General features: G+C 35.8%; 1 protein-coding gene across 4 annotated transcripts in view; it reads right to left on the bottom strand.

Annotated features, from left to right (window-relative positions):
- The window catches only part of DYNC2H1 (dynein cytoplasmic 2 heavy chain 1), a 354,596-nt gene that overhangs the window by 66,966 nt on the left and 268,685 nt on the right, over nucleotides 1-18,945 (bottom strand). For all 4 annotated transcript variants that reach the window (XM_031653015.1, XM_031653014.1, XM_031653012.1 and 1 more), the window contains one exon: nucleotides 8,316-8,525. In XM_031653015.1, the coding sequence (XP_031508875.1) occupies nucleotides 8,316-8,525 (210 nt within the window). The remainder of the gene's footprint in view (nucleotides 1-8,315; nucleotides 8,526-18,945) is intronic.

Consider the following 18,945-nt stretch of genomic DNA (forward strand, 5'->3'; position numbering starts at 1 on the left):
TTCGCTGATGCAATAAAACTTTTCCCCACAGAACCCTTATGACCCTCAGCATCTACTGTCACCCTTTATATTATTGCTCCTGGCCCTTTCTATCGCTCTCCTCTTGTGAACTTACCTCCCTATAGCAGATCCTCTAATTAATTTTAATAAAGGCCTCCTATTTATACTAGCCACATCAAGCCTAGCCATGTATTCTATGATCAGTATGAGCATCTAATTCAAATTATGTACTAATCAGCACATTACAAGCTGTAGCCCAGACAAATTTCATATGAAGTCACCCTAGCCATTATCCCATTATCAGTTGTGATAAGTGGCTCATTTTACTTACACGCACTCATCACAACACAAGAATTCCTCTGACTATTCCTACCACGATGGCCCCTAGCCATAATCTGATTTATCTCCACACTAGCAGAAACTAACTGGGCTCCTTTTGAGCTAACAGAAGAAGAATCAGAGCCTCAGGCTTCAACATCGAATATGCTGCAGGTTCATTTGCCCTCTTCTTCATAGCATAATATATGAATATTATCATAATTTCTAAGAGCACTACACAGCATACATTCACCAGAACTCTATACCACAAATTTCATTATCTAAAGACACTCCTTTTAACTACTGTTTTTATGAATTCGAACAGCATACCCCCGTTTCTGCTACGACCAACTCATATATCTTCCCTGAAAAAATTTTCTACCACTTACACTAGCATTCTGCATATATCTCAATGCCTATTCTAATTTCCAGCATTCTATCCCAAACATAGATGTCTGATAAAAGAATTACTTTGATAAACAATAGAGGTTTAAATCCTCTTATTTCTAGAAATATAAGAATTGAACGTACCCCTGAGAATCCAAAATTCTCCGTGCTACTTATTATGCCACGTCCTAAAGTAAGGTCAGCTAAATAAGCTAGCGGGCCCACACCCCGAAACTGTTGGTTATATCCTTCTCGTACTAATTAATCCACTAGCCCAACTTATTATTTCTTTAAGTATTTTCACAGGAACTCTTATCACAATACTAGGCTCACACTAATTTCTCATCTGGACAGGCCTAGAAATAAACATATTAGCTCTTACTCCAATCTTAATTGAAAAAAATAAATCCCCACCCTGGAGAAGCAGCCACCAAATATTTCCTTACACAAGCAACTGCCATCTATAATTCGTATGACAGGTATCCTTTCCAATAACCTGTACTCTGGACATGGACAATAAATACTATTAATCAATTTTCATCCTTAATAACAGCCCTAGTAATAAAACTAGAAAGAGCCCTCTTCATTTCTGAGTCCCAAAAGTGACTCAAGGAACCTCTCTAATGTCTGGCATACTTCTCCTCATATGGCAAAAACTAGCCCCTATCTTAATTATATTTCAAATTTTCCCATCAATAAACACAAATATTCTATCACAATTTTATCCATTATGGTGGGCAGTTGAGGGGGACTTAATCAAACACAATTGTGCAAAATCCTAGCCTACTCCTCAATTAGTCATATAGGTTGAATAATAGCAGTACTAATTTATAACCCAAGCATTACTATTCTTAACCTGATTATTTATTTTAACAATCACGGCATTCCTAGCACTCACTCAACCTGAGCATAAGCACTACAACCCTGTCACTATCTCATGCCTGAAGCTAACATGGTTAACACCTATAATCCCACTAATTCTATTATCCCTAGGAGGTTTACCTCCACTAACAGGATTTCTGCCCAAATGAGCCATCATTCGAGAATTTACAAAAAACAATTGTCTTATTACCCCAACCATTATAGCTCCTCCATAACCCTACTCTACCTATACTTTTATATATGCCTAATTTATTCTATCGCAGTAATAATATTCCCCACATATAATATGAAAATAAAATGACAATTCGAAAGCACAAAACTCATACTACTCCTCCTCTCACTTATGTCTTCTACCTTCCTTTTACCCATCTCTCCAATAATACTAATCATAACTTAGAAATGTAGGTTAAATAAGACCAAGAACCTTCAAAGCCCTTAGTAAGTAAATTACACTTAATTTCTGTAACAGATCTAAGGACTGCAAGACTATTCTGCATCAGTTGAATGCAAATCAATCACTTTAATTAAACTAAGCTCTTGCTAGATTGGTGGAATTCAAGCCACCAATTTAGTTAACAGCTAAACACCCTAATCAACTGACTTCAATCTACTTCTCCTGCCATTGTCGGGGAAAGGCAGGAGAAGCCCCGGCAGGATTGAAGCTGCTCCTTTGAATTTGCAACTCAACATGAGAAATCACCTCAGGGCTGGTAAAAAGAGGCCTTGACCTCTGTGTTTAGATTTACAGTCTAATGCTTACTCAGCCATTTTACCTTTTTTTCACTTATGTTTATCAATCATTGATTGTTTTCAACTAACCACAAAGACATCAGAACACTATATCTGTTATTTGGTGCATGAGTGGGAATAGTGGGCACTGCCTTAAGCCTCCTAATTCGAGCAGAATTAGGCCAACCAGGAACTCTGCTAGGAGATTATCAGATTTATAACGTTATTGTTACAACCCACGCATTTGTATTAATCTTCTTTATGGTCATAGCAATCATAATTGGGGGTTTTGGTAACTGACTATTCCCTCTGATAATTGGGACACCCAACATAGCATTTCCCTGGATAAATAATATGAACTTCTGACTTCTCCTCCCCTTTCCTGCTTGCATCCTCAATGGTAGAAGCTGGCGCTAGAACGCGTTTATCCCCCTTTAGCAGCGAACCTAACTCATGCAGGAACCTCTGTAGGTCTAACCATCTTCTCACTCCACTTGGCTGGTGTTTATTCTATTTTAGGAGCCACTAACTTTATTACCACAATTTAATATAAAACCCCCAGCCTTATCCCAATATCAAATATCCCTTTTCGTCTGATCAGTCATCATTACAGCAGTCCTTCTCCTCCTTTCTCTCCCAGTTCTAGCTGCCGGCATTACCATATTATTAACTGACTGTAACCTTATACTACTTTTTTTGATTCTATTGGGGGAGGCAACGCTATCTTGTATCAACATTTATTCTGATTCTTTGGTCACCCTGAAGTCTATATCCTTATTCTACCAGGCTTTGGAATAGTCGCCCATATCGTAACATTATTCTGAAAAAAAGGGTACCATTTGGGTATATGGGAACATAGTATGAGCTATAACATCAATTGGCTTCCTAGGGATTATCGTATGAGCTCACCATATATTTACAGTAGGAATAGACGTAGACACACGGACATACTTCACTGCCACTACTATAATTATTGCTATCCCTACTGGTGTCAAAGTCTTTAGCTGATTAGCTACAGTGCACGGCGGTAATATCAAATGATCTCCCGCAATATTCTGAGCCCTAGGATTCATTTTCCTATTCACAGTAGGAGGTCTAACCGGCATTGTACTAGCTAATTCATCACTATACATTATCTTACATGACACACATTATGTTGTAGCCCGTTTCCACTACGTCCTATCAATAGGAGCAGTATTCACCATGATACAGTGCCTTGTCCACTGATTCCCCTTATTTTCAGGTTATACAATTAATCAGACTTAGGCTAAAATCCACTTCACCATTATATTTATAGGTGTTAATTTAACTTTTTCCCCACAGCACTTCCTCAGCCTATCCGGTATGCTCCAACGTTACTCCGATTATCCCGATGCGTATACCACATGAAATATTATCTCATCAGTAGGCTCATTTATCTCACTAACAGCGGTTATACTAATAATTTTTATGAGCTGAGAAGCCTTTGCTTCAAAATGAAAAGTTCTAACAACTGAACAATCATCTACTAATTTAGAGTGACGTTACGGCTGTCCACCACCTTACCACACATTCGAAGAACCAACCTATGTGAAAACCTAAGCAAAAAAGGAAGGAATCAAACCTCCAGAAACTGGTTTCTAGCCAATCCCATAACCTCTATGGCTTTCTTGATAAGATATTAGTAAAATCATTACATAACTTTGTCAAATTTATAGGTCAAACCCTGTATGTCATAATGGCTCATCCATTATGACAGTTTAGTTAGGCCTTTGAGGCGCTACTATTATGGAGCTACTATTATGGAAGCATTACTCACTTTCCATGACCACACTCTTATAATTATTTTCCTAATTAGTTCTCTGGTCCTATATATTATTTCCCTAATACTCACAACAAAATCAATTCATACTAACACCATAGATGCCCAAGAAATCAAGACTGTCTGAACTATCTTACCTGCCATTATCTTAATTTTAATTGCCCTTCCATCCCTACATATTCTATATAAAACAGATGAGGTTCACAACCCTTCTATTACCATCAAAACAATTGGTCACCACTGATACTGAAGCTATGAGTGTACAGAATATGAAGAGTTAGGCTTTGATTCTTATGTAACCCCAACAGCAGACTTAAAGCCAGGAGAGCTTTGACTCCTTGAAGTTGATAACCTAACAGTTCTCCCAATAGAGATACCCATCTGTATATTAGTCTTATCAAAAGACATCTTACACTCATGAACTATTCCCTCATTAGGCATCAAAAGAGATGCAATTCCTGAATGCTTAAACTACCTTGACTGCTACACGACCAGGCCTCTACTATGGACAGTGCTCAAAAATTTGTGGGTCTAACCACAGTTTTATACCTATAATGCTAGAATCAATTCCCTTAAAAAATTTTGAAACCTGATCCACAACCACACTATAATATCACTGTAAAGCTACTTAGCTTTAACCTTTTAAGTTAAAGATTGAGAGGTCTGCACCTCTCTGCAGTGAATGCCTCGACTAGATTATTTCCACATGATCTATTGTTATCTTGTCACTAATCATAACTTTATTCTCATTTATTACACACCCCCTACACAAAAAATAATCAAAACGCAAGAACATTTAACCTCTTGAGAATTAAAATGAATGAAAATTTATTCACCTCTTTTATTACCCTGACATTTCTAGGTCTACCCGCAGTAGTATTAATCATTTTATTTCCCACCGTACTATCTAACCTCCAATCATCTTATTAGTAATCGACTGATCTCCAGTCAACAATGAATAGTTCAACTTGTACTAAAACAAATAATAATTGCTCATAACATTAAAGGACAAACCTGATCCCTAATACTGATATCCCTAGTTTTCTTCATTGCCTCGACCAATCTCCTTGGGCTTCTACCCCATTCATTTACACCAATTACCCAATTATCAATAAATTTAGGTATAGCAGTCCCCTTATGAGCAGGCACAGTCATTACAGGCTTCTGGTTTAAAAGAGAAAATCTCCTTAGCCCACTCTTTACCACAAGGCAGACCCATACCACTTATTCCTGTATTGGTAATCATTGAGATTATTAGCCTATTCATCCAACTGATAGCACTAGTTGAACGATTAACAGCCAACATTACAGCCGGCCACCTACTAATATACTTAATCGGAGGAGCCACACTAGTACTATCAACTATTAGTCTTCCCACAGCTTCAATTGCTTTCATTATTTTAATCCTACTAACCATTCTCGAATTCGCCCTAGCCCTTAAGCCTCTATCTACATGACAATACATAATGACCCACCAAACACATGCGCACCATATAGTCAACCCCAGCCCCTGACCATTAACAGGGGCCCTCTCAGCTCTTCTAATAACATCTGGCCTGGCCATGTGATTTCACTTCAACTCTACAACTCTTTTAACCCTAAGCCTATTATCCAGTACACTAACTATATACCACTGATGATGTGATATTATCCAAGAAAGTACATTTCAAGGCCACCATACAACCATTGTCCAAAAAGGCCTCCGATATGGAATAATCCCATTTATTATCTCAGAAGTATTCTGTGCTGGTTTCTTCTGGACATTTTACCACTCTAGTCTAGCTCCTATACCAGAATGAGGGGGACACTGACCCTCGACAGGCATTTTTCCCCTCAACCCCTTAGAAGTACCCCTCCTGAATACATCCGTATTACTTGCATCAGGAGTTTCAATTACTTGAGCTCACCACAGCCTAATAGAAGGTAGTTAAAAACAGATAATTCAAGCACTATCCATCACAATTACTTCAGGTATTTACTTCACCCTCCTATAAATCTCAGAATATTTTGAAACCTCCTTCACTATCTCTGATGGGGCACCTCTTACCTCTTCACTATCTCTGATGGGTTACCAATTACCTCTTACATTTTTTATTAATATCACATAGAACCATCTTGAAATATCTTATTCCAGGCCCTAACTTAACTACCTCTTCCTGAGATGAGAATTACAGTAACCTACATGGTATTCCTATTTCTATAAACTTATTTTGCACAATGATACCAGATAAATACTTGAAGAGCTTTTCATAGTAAAATTATCCTAAAATAACAATAACAAGAACAACATTTGTAGGGTGCTTGCTATGTGCCAAGCACTTTACTGATGTTTTAATTCTTGTAATAATCCCATGAGGTACCTCATAATAATGAGGTACCATTATTACCCTCATTTTACAATGAGAAAAGCGAAGTTTAGAGATGCTTAATTAACCTACCCAAGGTTACACAGTTGCTATGTGGTAGAATAGAACTCAAACAGGCAGACATATTCCAGAGGCCACATTCTTAGCCATTTTGCTATATTATTTCTACATATAAATATAATTATTGCCTACAGCATTTAATCCAAGTTCCTTTCTTTGGCTTTAAAGACCTCAAAATCTAATCCAATCCTAATTATACTTCATTGTGTACAAGTCCTACTAGACTTACTGTTCTCTTCTACATGTCATCTTCCTTGTTATTATTTTCTCTTCTAATTCAACAGTAATTTGTCTTACTGATACATTTTGTTCTTTACAGCATATAGTTGGATAAAGAAATTTACTCTCAAGGGCATTTATATTTTGATATATAAATTTGAAGCATTTACATTTATTATAACAACAGGACATACCCAGATTCAAATCGTGATTCTGGAACTCTTTGCTATGTGACTCTGGTTATGTAACACCCCACTGCCTCAAATTCATCACAGTAAAATAGAGATAATAGTATGTCACTCAGAATGTTATTGTGGTGTTAAATGAGTTAATTAAGTAAAGTTCTTAGAAAGTTTAGAATCCTTTCCAACTGGTTCCTTCACTGTGCCAAGAATCTTCCATGACTGACAATATATCTACCCCAAATTAAAAACAAATTAGTTATAATCTGTGGTACAAATCAAAACTATAGTATTTTCATAATCACAGTTGATTAACAGAAATGGTGATCTATGCGCAAAGAAAAAGCAATGCAAAACAGATTATTTTTCAAGGTAAAAAAGAAGGTAAGGATGCCAGAGTAGACCTTTCTTTATATGTAGAAAAGCACTGGATATTTTAATGTTACTATATATATGAATGTAGGAAGTTCCAGGAAGGCTATTATTTTATATTCAAACAGAATATAAACAGAGAGGACTTTTAGGTTGACTATCAGAGGATTGCCTATATTGAGTATAAACAGCAAGGAGGGGGGGAAGAAAACTGAATTCCTATAGTACTCCAGTGAAGTATTTTCCAGATACCAACTTCTGCAGTTTCTATTCTCCAAACAGCTAAAATAAATATATGCAGAACATCCCATATTTTTGTTTCTATCAAATAGCTATAAAATACATGGATTTTACTATCATTTAAAAAGGTCCAATTTTTCAGCACAAGAAGTGTTGATTTCCCTTTCTTCTAAAAGTATCTAGACTTTTCACTGGTAACCATCGTTTTCCTACTCTCAGTATATGGGTTACAGGCAAAGATAAATCCATCCCCAGCTCTAAGAAGAGGCATTTGGTGGAAGCTGTGGTCAGTGAGAGCTTTGCATACACTGCCCACTGAACTAGTATGGGAATAGGCATGACACATGAGCCAACTGGTTTTAATCAAAGCAAATCCTAAGATTTTTGTGTCCATTACTAGAAAACAGGTTCTTTCTGTTGGACTTGGAGCTCAGAATATAAAACTCAAGCTCATGTATAGGGGACCTGCCCCAAAGTGAAATCAACATAGATTTCATTATATATACAACACTAGATAGCTACTAGTCAACTACGTAAGCTGACGCCCTAATGACAATTTAAGTTCTTACATAAGCTGGCATAATGCTAGATACCACTGGATTCTTCAGTTACATCGGCCAATTAATTTTTATATGGCTTAAGCCAGTGTGACTTGGGTCTTCTGCTACTATTAACTATATATTCCTAACAAATATATATGTGATGGAGGAGTCACTTATAAAAATGAAATAAAAATACATACAGTTAGTACTCGCTTACCTTTTGGTTTAATAAAGCACTTGCCAATTTTTGTACTTCTGAACTCAATAAAGTAGTTCCTCTGATGACTTTGCTGAGAGCAGCAAGAGACTGGTGAACACTTTGTACTAAACGAATAGCATTAAATTGTTCAAGAATGATGAATGACAATATTGGAGATCCTTGTCGATCATTAGGAGGAGGCACTTTCTGATGTATCAGGTTTGAATTCTAAAAGAAAAATGTTATAATATTTACTGAATAGTAACACAGATCACTGATATATAAAATGCTTTGAAACTTATTTAAACCCTTTGTTCTATTCTGTTTTAAAAATTGTTTTGAAATGCTTTTATTTTATAAATGGTCAAATGTATTAAGTCAGCAAATACACAGGAAGGGAATTCTGGAGTTCATCAACATTTAAAGTGGTGTGTGGACCAGGCACGGTGGCTCGCATCTGCAATCCCAGCACTTTGAGGGGGCCGACGCAGGTGCAGCATTTGAGGTAAGGAATTTGAGACCAGTCTGGTCAACATGGTGAAACCCTGCCTCGACTAAAAATAAAAAAAAATAAAAAAATTAGCCGAATATGGTGGCATGCACCTATAACCACAGCTACTCAAGAGGCTGAGGCAGGAGAATTGCTGGAACCCAGGAGAGGGAGGTTGCAGTGAGCCAAGATCATGCCACTGCACTCCAGCCTGGGCGACAGAGTGAGACTCCATCTCAAAAAAGAAAAAAGAATGTGGGAAATAAGAATTAGGAATAGTGAAAGGGAAACCACATTAAGTAATAGTATGGTAAGAAAAGAAAATAGAAAAAATGGCATCTTGTAAGTCAATGCAAAGAGATCAGAACAGCTGCAATACTACTCAACCACTACAAAGAGAGCAGAAGAGATCACGGTTTTAAAATAAAATGTGAATGGGCATTTATTTCAATTTGAAAATTACAACACCAAACCAGAGTAAAACCAAAAACAAAATCTTGTGCTCAAGATCACTGAACATTATATCTTAGTATTTATTTCTATATATATACTTTAACAGAGGCTGTGATATATGACAGTTCTGGGGTTTCTTAAGAAAAACTGAAGGAATCCCATTTGTTTCAAAATAGCTTATGTGATTAAGAGAAAAAAATCACTTTCAATAATTAAAAGAAAAAGATCACTTTCAAAAATAACCTAAAAGTGTCAAAGAGCTGCCAAGAAATAATTGTGGAAAGTGCTATTCTCTTACCTACTACTCATTATCTTAATTTTCTCTATGTATTCTGCTTACAACCTTCATTAAGGATCCCTTCTCCTCATTTTACTAGTTGCCACATTGACGAGTCTATAGTGGCACTGTTGCTTTTTCATCTATGTAGCATAATAAGTAATTTAACCTACCATGGTTATTGCCATTAAATAAATCAACATTAAGTAAATTTTATTAGCATAAAATCATTCCTAAAAGCAGATTCAGCCTATGAGCTTAAATATTGACATTTTTATTCCTATCACCGCTATATTTACATTATCAATACTCTGAAATCATTTTTGAGATACACACATACTGAATCCAGAGGGGGAAAAAAGTCTAATATTATAAAAAGTTAATTAGAATTAACTACTTGTCAGAGCATGCAATAAGTAATATTTAGCACATCTCCATCCTAAATCAACTAAGTAATAAAATTCAAATAAAATTTGAGTTATAGATCTTCTGTAATCCTTTATATTAAAACAGGGTTCCTAGAAGTAAATAATATGTGGTATTTAAATATTTATCAATCATATACTAAGCAAGATTAACAAGTACTAATTTAGTTTGTTTCAAAGTATATTTTGTGGATTTTAATCCATTTTATTAGGTTGATAGCACTGTTTGCACTGTCACTTAATAGAACAAAAACACTCAAACTTAGATCACTGAAGCAAGATTCCATTTATGTACAATATGAGAAAATAGGTAGCTAAATGTATTAAACATTTTATTTTTTATTTATTTACTTTTTTTTGAGAGGGTCTTACTCTGTCACCAAGGCTGGAGTGGCTCACTGCAGCCTCGACCTCCTGGACTCAGGTGATCCTCCCACCTCAGCCTCCTGAGTAGCTAGGAATACAGGCACCCGTCACCACACCCAGCTAACTTTTGTATTTTTTTGTAGAGACAGGGTTTTGCCATGTTGCCCAGGCTGGTCTCAAACTCCGGCACTCAAGTGATCAACCTGTCTTGACCTCCCAAAATGCTAGGATTACAGGCATGAGCCACCATGTCCAGCCTAAACTTTTTAAAAGGTTCATTTAGCAATCCCCACAATATCCAAGCTGAAAATAATTCTAAAAATAAATACAGCTGCTTTAAGCATTCTCAAAAGATGAATGGAGCATATTTATGCAGTAGCAACATGTTAAATTGTATGTTACGTAGTCTGGAAAATAAACTCAATATTTATAATTCAAATACAGCTAACAATCACAAAATGAGTATGTTACAACAACTATGCAGTATGCTTTTTGATGAAACTAGCAAGTGACAGCCATATGTTTACTCAATTGATTACTAGGGATTTTGTTCATGAGTAAGTACAATTGATTGAATTGTATGTTTTTGAAGGCTTGCTTCCGACATTTTAAAGTTCATCTTGTCCTTAAAAAGCTCAGTGTATACAGACAAAATCATTATCTGATCATGGAGCTGCTAGGAGGGAATAAGGTTTGCTTTTCTTAATTCCTTTCTGTCTGCCTTTCTTTCTCTCATTCTGTCTCTTTCTCTATTTTTATTGATTTAGAGGATACAAGTGCAGGTTTCTTACATGTATATAATGCATAGTGGTGAAGTCCACGCTTTCAAAGTACTCATCACCTATGAAGTACAATGTTCACTATTCAGGTATTTTTTCAACCCTTACCCACCTCCCACCTTTTACAGTGCCCCATATCTATTATTCCACTTTGTATGTCCGTGGGTACCCATTGTTTAGCTCCCATTTATAAGTCAGAGCATGTGATATTTGACTTTGTTTCTGAGTTATTTCACTGAGCATAATGGCCTCCAGCTCCATCCACATTGTTACAGAAGACATAATTTCATTCTTTTTTATGGCTGAGTGGTACTCCATGGTGTGTGTGTGTATACAGGTTATCAATATTTTAAAACTTAACTCTTAAGGAAAATCCTTTAGGCAACAAAAATGTGTCTAATTTGGTACAATTTAGGTGTGAAACCAGGTTGTTTGTGTTTTAACTGAAATAATTTCCTAGGTGGGATACTATTTTAGACCTAAGTGAATGGATGACACATGAAAGTAGTATTCTTTTTGTTTGTTGATAATTGAGCTTTTAGAAATGATTCTCTCTCAGAAAGAATTTTTTTCACCAGAGTACGCTCAAGCAACAGCTAGACAAGAGTTTAGCATGTTTTTCTGTAAAAGTCCAGACAATAAACATGTCAGGCTTTGTGGGCCATAAGGTCTCTGTTGCAAGGACTCAATTCTGCTGTTGTAGGATGAAAATAGTCACAGACAATACAAACAAATAGGCACAACTGGGTTTTAATAGAACTGTATTTACAAAAACTAGCAGCAGGCTGGATTTGGCCTATTCCTGAGCTGCAGTTTGCCAACCTCTCAACTAGATTATTGCTTGTGCAAGGTGTTACAGGGATTGATATAGAGTCTAGATAACATCAGAGTCCTCAGATATGTGACTCAATGAAATTCGTAAGATGTAAAATGTAGCCTCCACTGTGTGTATTTATCCATAGCTTATAAAACAGTAATCAACAAATGGACAAAGGTATTTTTTTCCAGATAATATGATCATGTCTTAGTTCAATGTATGTTTTCTATGATAAGGAAGATAAAGATAACAAAAGACTTGATGAACAGTCACTTTAAAAAGCAAAAAAGGCAATTAGAAGTAAAAACAAAGTTGGAGTGGCTCTGTAAGGGTTATAGAAAAGGGAGAAATACCTTCACTTCCATGTAATGGAAATTCTACCTTTGCCCTCCAGTAACCCTTCATTCCTCTTTAGATAATCATTTCCTAACATCTGGGCAGAAGCCTTTCCCAAATCTTAGTCCACATAGTTCCGGAAGAGTTGATTCAACTCAGTTCCACAAATTAATTTGTAACTTGAATTGGGGCTTAACTAATGAGAGTGTTCCATTCTCCTGACCACAGTGACTGGTTCAGGGACGGTAGCATGACCAAACAGAGACAATGAAATGTGGTAAGAATTCTGCTGGGTATTCTGAAAAATAGGTAACTGTTTCTTTCTACTAGACTTGAATCTGAGGGATCACAAGTTACAGAATAGCTGCAATAATTCTGTGATAATAAAGAAAGGTTGTATGAAAAATGGTGTCAACATAGAAAACAAACTGTGTGTTTGTACATATATATAAATATGCATGATATATATGTATATCAGTGATACAATGATATGTAATATACATGATCATCCATATGTATATATTTCAGCTCATCAGATCTTTCAGAATATATATATGAGGATATATATAATACATAAGATATATATGTATATAGAAATCACTGTGTCCTCATGACATTCTTTCAAGTTTCTTGAAATCAGCTATGAAAAAAACCATTTTAACACCTTTTCAGTCATGTACACCACAAATTTCCATTTTTCACATAAGTCAGTTTGACCTGAGTTTTCCAATTACTTGCAATATAAAATATCTTAACTGATTAATGCAAGTTCAACAGACAACTTTCCCAAGCATCTACAATCAGAAAGGTCAAAATATTACATATCTGCATTAAATTATGCCCATATCTGCATATCTGCATATTATGTACATATCTGCATTAAATTAAATCCACAAGTAGATTACTGGCAAAACTGTGGAAAGAAGAGGGTAGGGAAGGGAATAAAAAAGGAAAGAAAATAGCATTATGAGTTTGGTGAGTTCAAAGAGTTGAAAGATTATAGAATTTCTGGCCACCCATTTCATAGGCTAGCTGGCTGCCTTACTATACCAACAGCCAGTTATTAGTGGACAGAGCTTAGATTTCTAAACCTTTCATACCTAGTAACAACTATAGTCATACCAGGGGATTGGATCCCCCCTCCTCCCATAGCACAGGGTATCCACATCGCAATTACTTTTCCACTGACCTTATTTCAAACAAAAGCTCCTTTGTATTAGCTCTGTTTGTCTACTAATAACTGGCTTTTGGTACAGTAAGGCAGATGGCTATCCTGTAAAATAGATGGCCAGAAATTGTATAATCATTCAACTCTTTAAACTCACTAAAGTCATAGTGCTATTTTCTTTCCTTTTTTATCCCCTTCCCTATCCTCCTCTTGGTATTGAGCCTCCCTCAATACCAAAATCCATGGATGCTCAAATCCCTTATCTAAAATGGGGTAGTATTTGCACATAAACTGCACACATAATCCTGTATACTTTAAATAATCTCTGGGTTACTTATAACACCTAATACAATATAAGTAAGCATTATGTAAGTAGTTGTTATACTGTATTGTGTTTTTTATTTCAGAATATTTTCAATCTGTGGTTAGTTGAATTTGCAGATGTGGAACCTACAGATTCGGAGATGCACACTCCTTTTCACACCAGATTATCAAGTGGATCAAATAAAACCCAAACAGTCATGTTTTAGTTGCAATTAAAGATATGTTATTTAAATGAGCAATCAGAATTCAACCAGGGAAAGTATATAATACTCAATAAATTGTTTAAATCACAAGTGTTGAAGAGCTGAAATAAAAGGCAAAAACGCAGGAAATTAGTAGATGAAGTAAAGCCAAGGCTGAAAGAGAAGGGGAGTTGATACGGTTTGGCTGTGTCCCCACCCAAATCTCATCTTGAATTCCCACGTGTTGTGGGAGGGACCCAGTGGGAGGTAATTGAATAATGGGGGTAGGTTTTTCCCATGCTGTACTCGTGATAGTGAATAAGTCTCATGAAATCTGATGGTCTTATAAAGAGGAGTTCCCCTGCACAAGCTCTCTCTCTTTGCCTGCCCGCATCCACGTGAGAACTGACTTACTCCTCCTTGCCTTCTGCCATGATTGTGAGGCCTCCCCAGCCATGTGGAACCGTAAGTCCATTAAACCTCTTTCTTTTGTAAATTGCCCAGTCCTGGTGTGTCGTTATCAGCAGCGTGAAAATGGACTAATACATGAGTATTCTGAAAGATCTGAGGCATGGAAGCTAATGCTATAAGCTATTACGTATTTCTAAAAGAAAAATCAGGAGGAACCTACAGAGCACTAATACAAAGGAACTTTTGTTTGAAATAAGGTTGGTGCAAAAGTAATTGTGATTTTGCCATTTTAATAAAAACTATGAAACTCTCACGGCATATGAAATTAGCAAATAATTTTAAAGCAAATTATTTTTAAAAGTAGTCTATTAATAGAAAAGATGGCACATTAATAAAAATTTTTATTTCTAGGAAAGTATTTTTAATATGATATCTGCTCCATAATTTGGCCTGAGGAATGATTCTGCTCTGTGAAGCTATCAAGTAAAGAGGCAACCTAGTAGAATAATAGAGTAACAATAAAATCTCACATTAAGAGGCCTAACATAGACCATGATATTTAAGAGGAAGAATGGCTAATTTTCATGGAGTACTGACTATGTGTCTGGCATACGCCTTTCAGTGCAAAGTTATTTTGTTACATTTTAAGTTTTGTCTGGGCACTGTGGCTCACGCCTGTAATCCCAGCACTTTGGGAGGCTGAGATGGGTGGATCACCTGAGGTCAGAAGTTCAAGAGCAACCTGGCCAACACAGGAACCCCATCTGTACTAAAATACAAAAATTAGCTGGGCGTGGTGGTGCACACCTGTAATCCCAGCTACTTAGGAGGCTGAGGCAGGAGAATCACTTGAACCTGGGAGATGGAGGTTGCAGTGAGCTGAGATTGCACCATTGCACTCCAGCCTGGGTGACAAGAGTTAAACCTTGGTTCAAAAAAAAAAAAAAAAGAGAAAAAAAAAAAGAGTTTCGGGAATATAAGAGTATGAGAGAAGGGTGGGTTATGAATAATAACATAGAAAATCATACATTTGAGATTTTTGTACCTGCTTAAAGGAAACCAATAGGAAGACCTTTTTTTTTTTTCCCAAAATTGACTTACATTGAAAAGTTTATCTTTTCTTCCATGCCCACCTAAAAATCAAATGATGTATATTTTTCCATGAAATGCCTTTTGGTGTGCTTTATGTGCATGACTGATTCTTAGAAAGTCAATAAGATAGCCCAAAATATTGTGTGTGTGTGTGTGTGTGTGTGTGTGTGGTGTTTTAAAGTATGAGAAGAGCCCAACTGCTCTCAAAGAGTAAGCCAGTTGGTTCATAACTTTATGGCTAAAAGGAAGAGTTAGCATTTCAACAGCTACTGTACAGACTCAATGAGAAAACAGTAATTCCAACACCACATAACATCACCACTGAACTAAAAAAGGAAGTCTACAAAGCATAATCACTTAATACACATATGACTTATTTCACAGTTGCTCAAAATAAAAAGATTATCTCAGCTTCTATTTCAAGTAGGGCTAGCTACTGCTGAAAACAACTAAAAATGTTGAACAACACATTAAAGCATATTCTTAAATGCACCCAAATGTAACTGTGAGTTCAGAAGTAAGGCATGACTATTCAGAAAGCTAAGTGTTGAGTTTTTAATCTTCATCTTTATTTACCTCGTCTTGAATGTGAATAGAGGTATTCTAGATCACCAATTTCTTATTAATTCTTTCACAGTAACTAAGTGTGTTGCCCCTACCTTCTTGTCCCAGGTCTTATTTCTCGGGCAGCCACATGAAAACCAGATAAATTATCCTATTCAAGTAGACAGATCTTCCACTGGCTGGGTACAAGGGGTAGAGAAAATTGTTTTTCTCAGTTTATAAAGAGGAAGAAGGCAGCTATCTTCTTTCCTTTGAAAGGGTATGTCTAGGAAATGTAATGTGACTGAAATCTAAACGACACTGTGGTACATAAATACAATCTCTCCGGGAGCCAGATGACCTAGAGATGATTCCAATTTTTAGAGCTTTATTCCTTTTGATATGTAAATATTTAAGGAGATAATGCTATAGTCCCTCAAGGACTCTGGATTTAATATAGGAATTTAGGCCCTTTTGCCCTTTTCTGGAAGCTAATATAAGTTTTATTCTCCTTTCTGATCAGACCAATAAACCAGGCAAATGGCCACAAATTTAATTCTATGGTAGATGAAGAGTCATAAGACTGGGATTTTTTACACAGAAACACTAAGAATGTAACATTTTGACAGATCAGATTCAGCTGAAAAAACAATGAGTGAACTGGAAGACAGTTTTGTAGAATTAATTCAGAATGTATCATGTAAAAAAAAAAAAAAGATGGGAAATATGAGAAATAAGACACATGATGAACAGAGAGAAAAAGGTCTAATATATATCCAATCAGAGTTCCAGAGAAGAGACATAGTGAAGCAGTCAAAATTTAAAGAATAACTCAGACGTTGATAGTACTGATCAACACCACCAATAAAAATTCAAAAAGCCCATTAAATCTTACAAATTCTTTAAAAAAAAGGAATTAAAGAGAAAAAGAACACAATTCCATACTCAATCTCAACAAAGTATAACTGCCAAAAATCAAAGTAAAGAGATCTTAAAAGCAGCAAGAAAAGATAGATCAAAGAAGCAAAAATTGACTTCTCAACAACAGAAACCAGAAAAGATAGAATTCTACCTCAACTCTCCCTTCAGTATAATGAGACATTAGATGTTAATACAGAATAACATACCCTTTAAGACAGAGGGCAAATTAAAGGCATTTTCAGATAAATAAGAACTCAAGAATTTACAATCAAAAGATACTTTCTACACTACAAGCAGATGCAAAATGAAACCAAACAGAATGCCTGAGATGCAGGAAGAAATAAAGAACAACACAAGTGATAAACATGGGGCAAATCCAAATAAACATTATGTACATGACGACAACACCAAATAAGCATTATGTACATGATGACAACAACAACAAGAAAGAGGGACTAAAATATAAAATTATAACTGCATATAAAGTGGGAATTGAGTACAATATACTAAGCTTCTTAAACTCTCTGGGAATTACGCAAATATACTGAGTTTAACTTTGATAAACTATGTATGTACAAACAATATATAGAATACCAACTAAAAAGTAAAAAATGCATATAAGTTGTAAACTAGGAAAAAGAAACATTAGAAAATAATCAGTCCAAAGGAAGATGAGGAGTAAAAAAAAAAAAAAGTAGAAAAAATATAAAATGTATAATTAATCCAAATTAATGTAAATAGACTAAATATTCCAGTTATAGATCAGGCATAATCCAGCTATAGGCTCTTTATAAGAGGCACCCGTAAGAACTTGAGAAAGTTAACATTAAAAGTATAAATTAGGATATATCTAGCAAAAAATAACCAAAAGAAAATTGATATACATTTATCAATATCAGAAAAATAGGAAAAACATAAGCACTAAAGAGAATCACTTTACGATGATAAATGTTCAATATATCAAGAAGAGACAACATTCCGAACCTGTATAAAACAAATGAACAAAATACCATTTTGTTTATGTGTAATAGTATAAGCTTTGAATTAAAATATTTTACACTAAAGGATAAAATGGGAGGACAGCAGTCAACAATAGCAGAATATTCATTCTTTTCAAACATAACAAAATGTTATTGCATAGTAAGCCATAAAACAAATCCCAACAAATTTCAAAAGATTACTGTCATAAGACCATATTCTCTAGTCATAATGTAGTTATACATAATAGAAATCTATATCTAAAAGGTAATCAAGATAAAGAATGAGTAAAAAAATGGAGCACAGAAGATGAAGTTACAATGAAATTCAGAAAATATTTAAAACTGAACAATAATGAAAACATACCTATCAAGCTGTGGGTTATAGTTAAAATAGTGCTCAGTAATATAGCCTTCAGTGCTTTCATTAAGATTTTTAAAAGGAGAGGCCGGGTGCAGTGGCTCACGCCTGTAATCCCAGCACGTTAGGAGCCTGAGGCGGGTGGATCACGAGGTCAAGAGATCAAGACCATCCTGGCTAACACGGTGAAACCCCATCTCTACTAAAAATACAAAAAAATTAGCCGGGCGTAGTGGCGGGCGTCTGTGGTCCCAGCTACTTGGAAGGCTGAGGCAGGAGAATGGTGTGAACCTGGGAGGCGGAGCTTGCAGTGAGTGAAGATTGTGCCACTGCACTCTAGCCTGGGAGACAAAGTGAGACTCCGTCTCAAAAAAAAAAAAAAAAAAGATTTTTAAAAGGAGAAAGAATGACCAAACTAGCCACCCAAATCAAGAAGCAAAACATTGAGAAAAAACCCAATAAAATTAAAGGATGTGCAAATGAAAAGGCATATTCTATTATGTAGGAGGTATTGTCTCTCAGCATAGCATATATGTTTGTGAAGCTGGGGCTAACTGCAAACGGAAGTTCTCCTTTACAGATGATATCCTGTTAGGTTCTGCCAGTTGGATTTCTACAGAAGAATGGGAAGCTGGAATAGAGGAAAAGAAACTTCCTTCTTCCTGTTCACTTGAGATTCTTTTCAGTATCCTTCCAACAACAGCAGTTGGCTCCAGTGTCCAGCTT

Source organism: Papio anubis, chromosome 12, assembly GCF_008728515.1.
Source record: "Papio anubis isolate 15944 chromosome 12, Panubis1.0, whole genome shotgun sequence".
Classification (NCBI taxonomy): domain Eukaryota; kingdom Metazoa; phylum Chordata; class Mammalia; order Primates; family Cercopithecidae; genus Papio; species Papio anubis.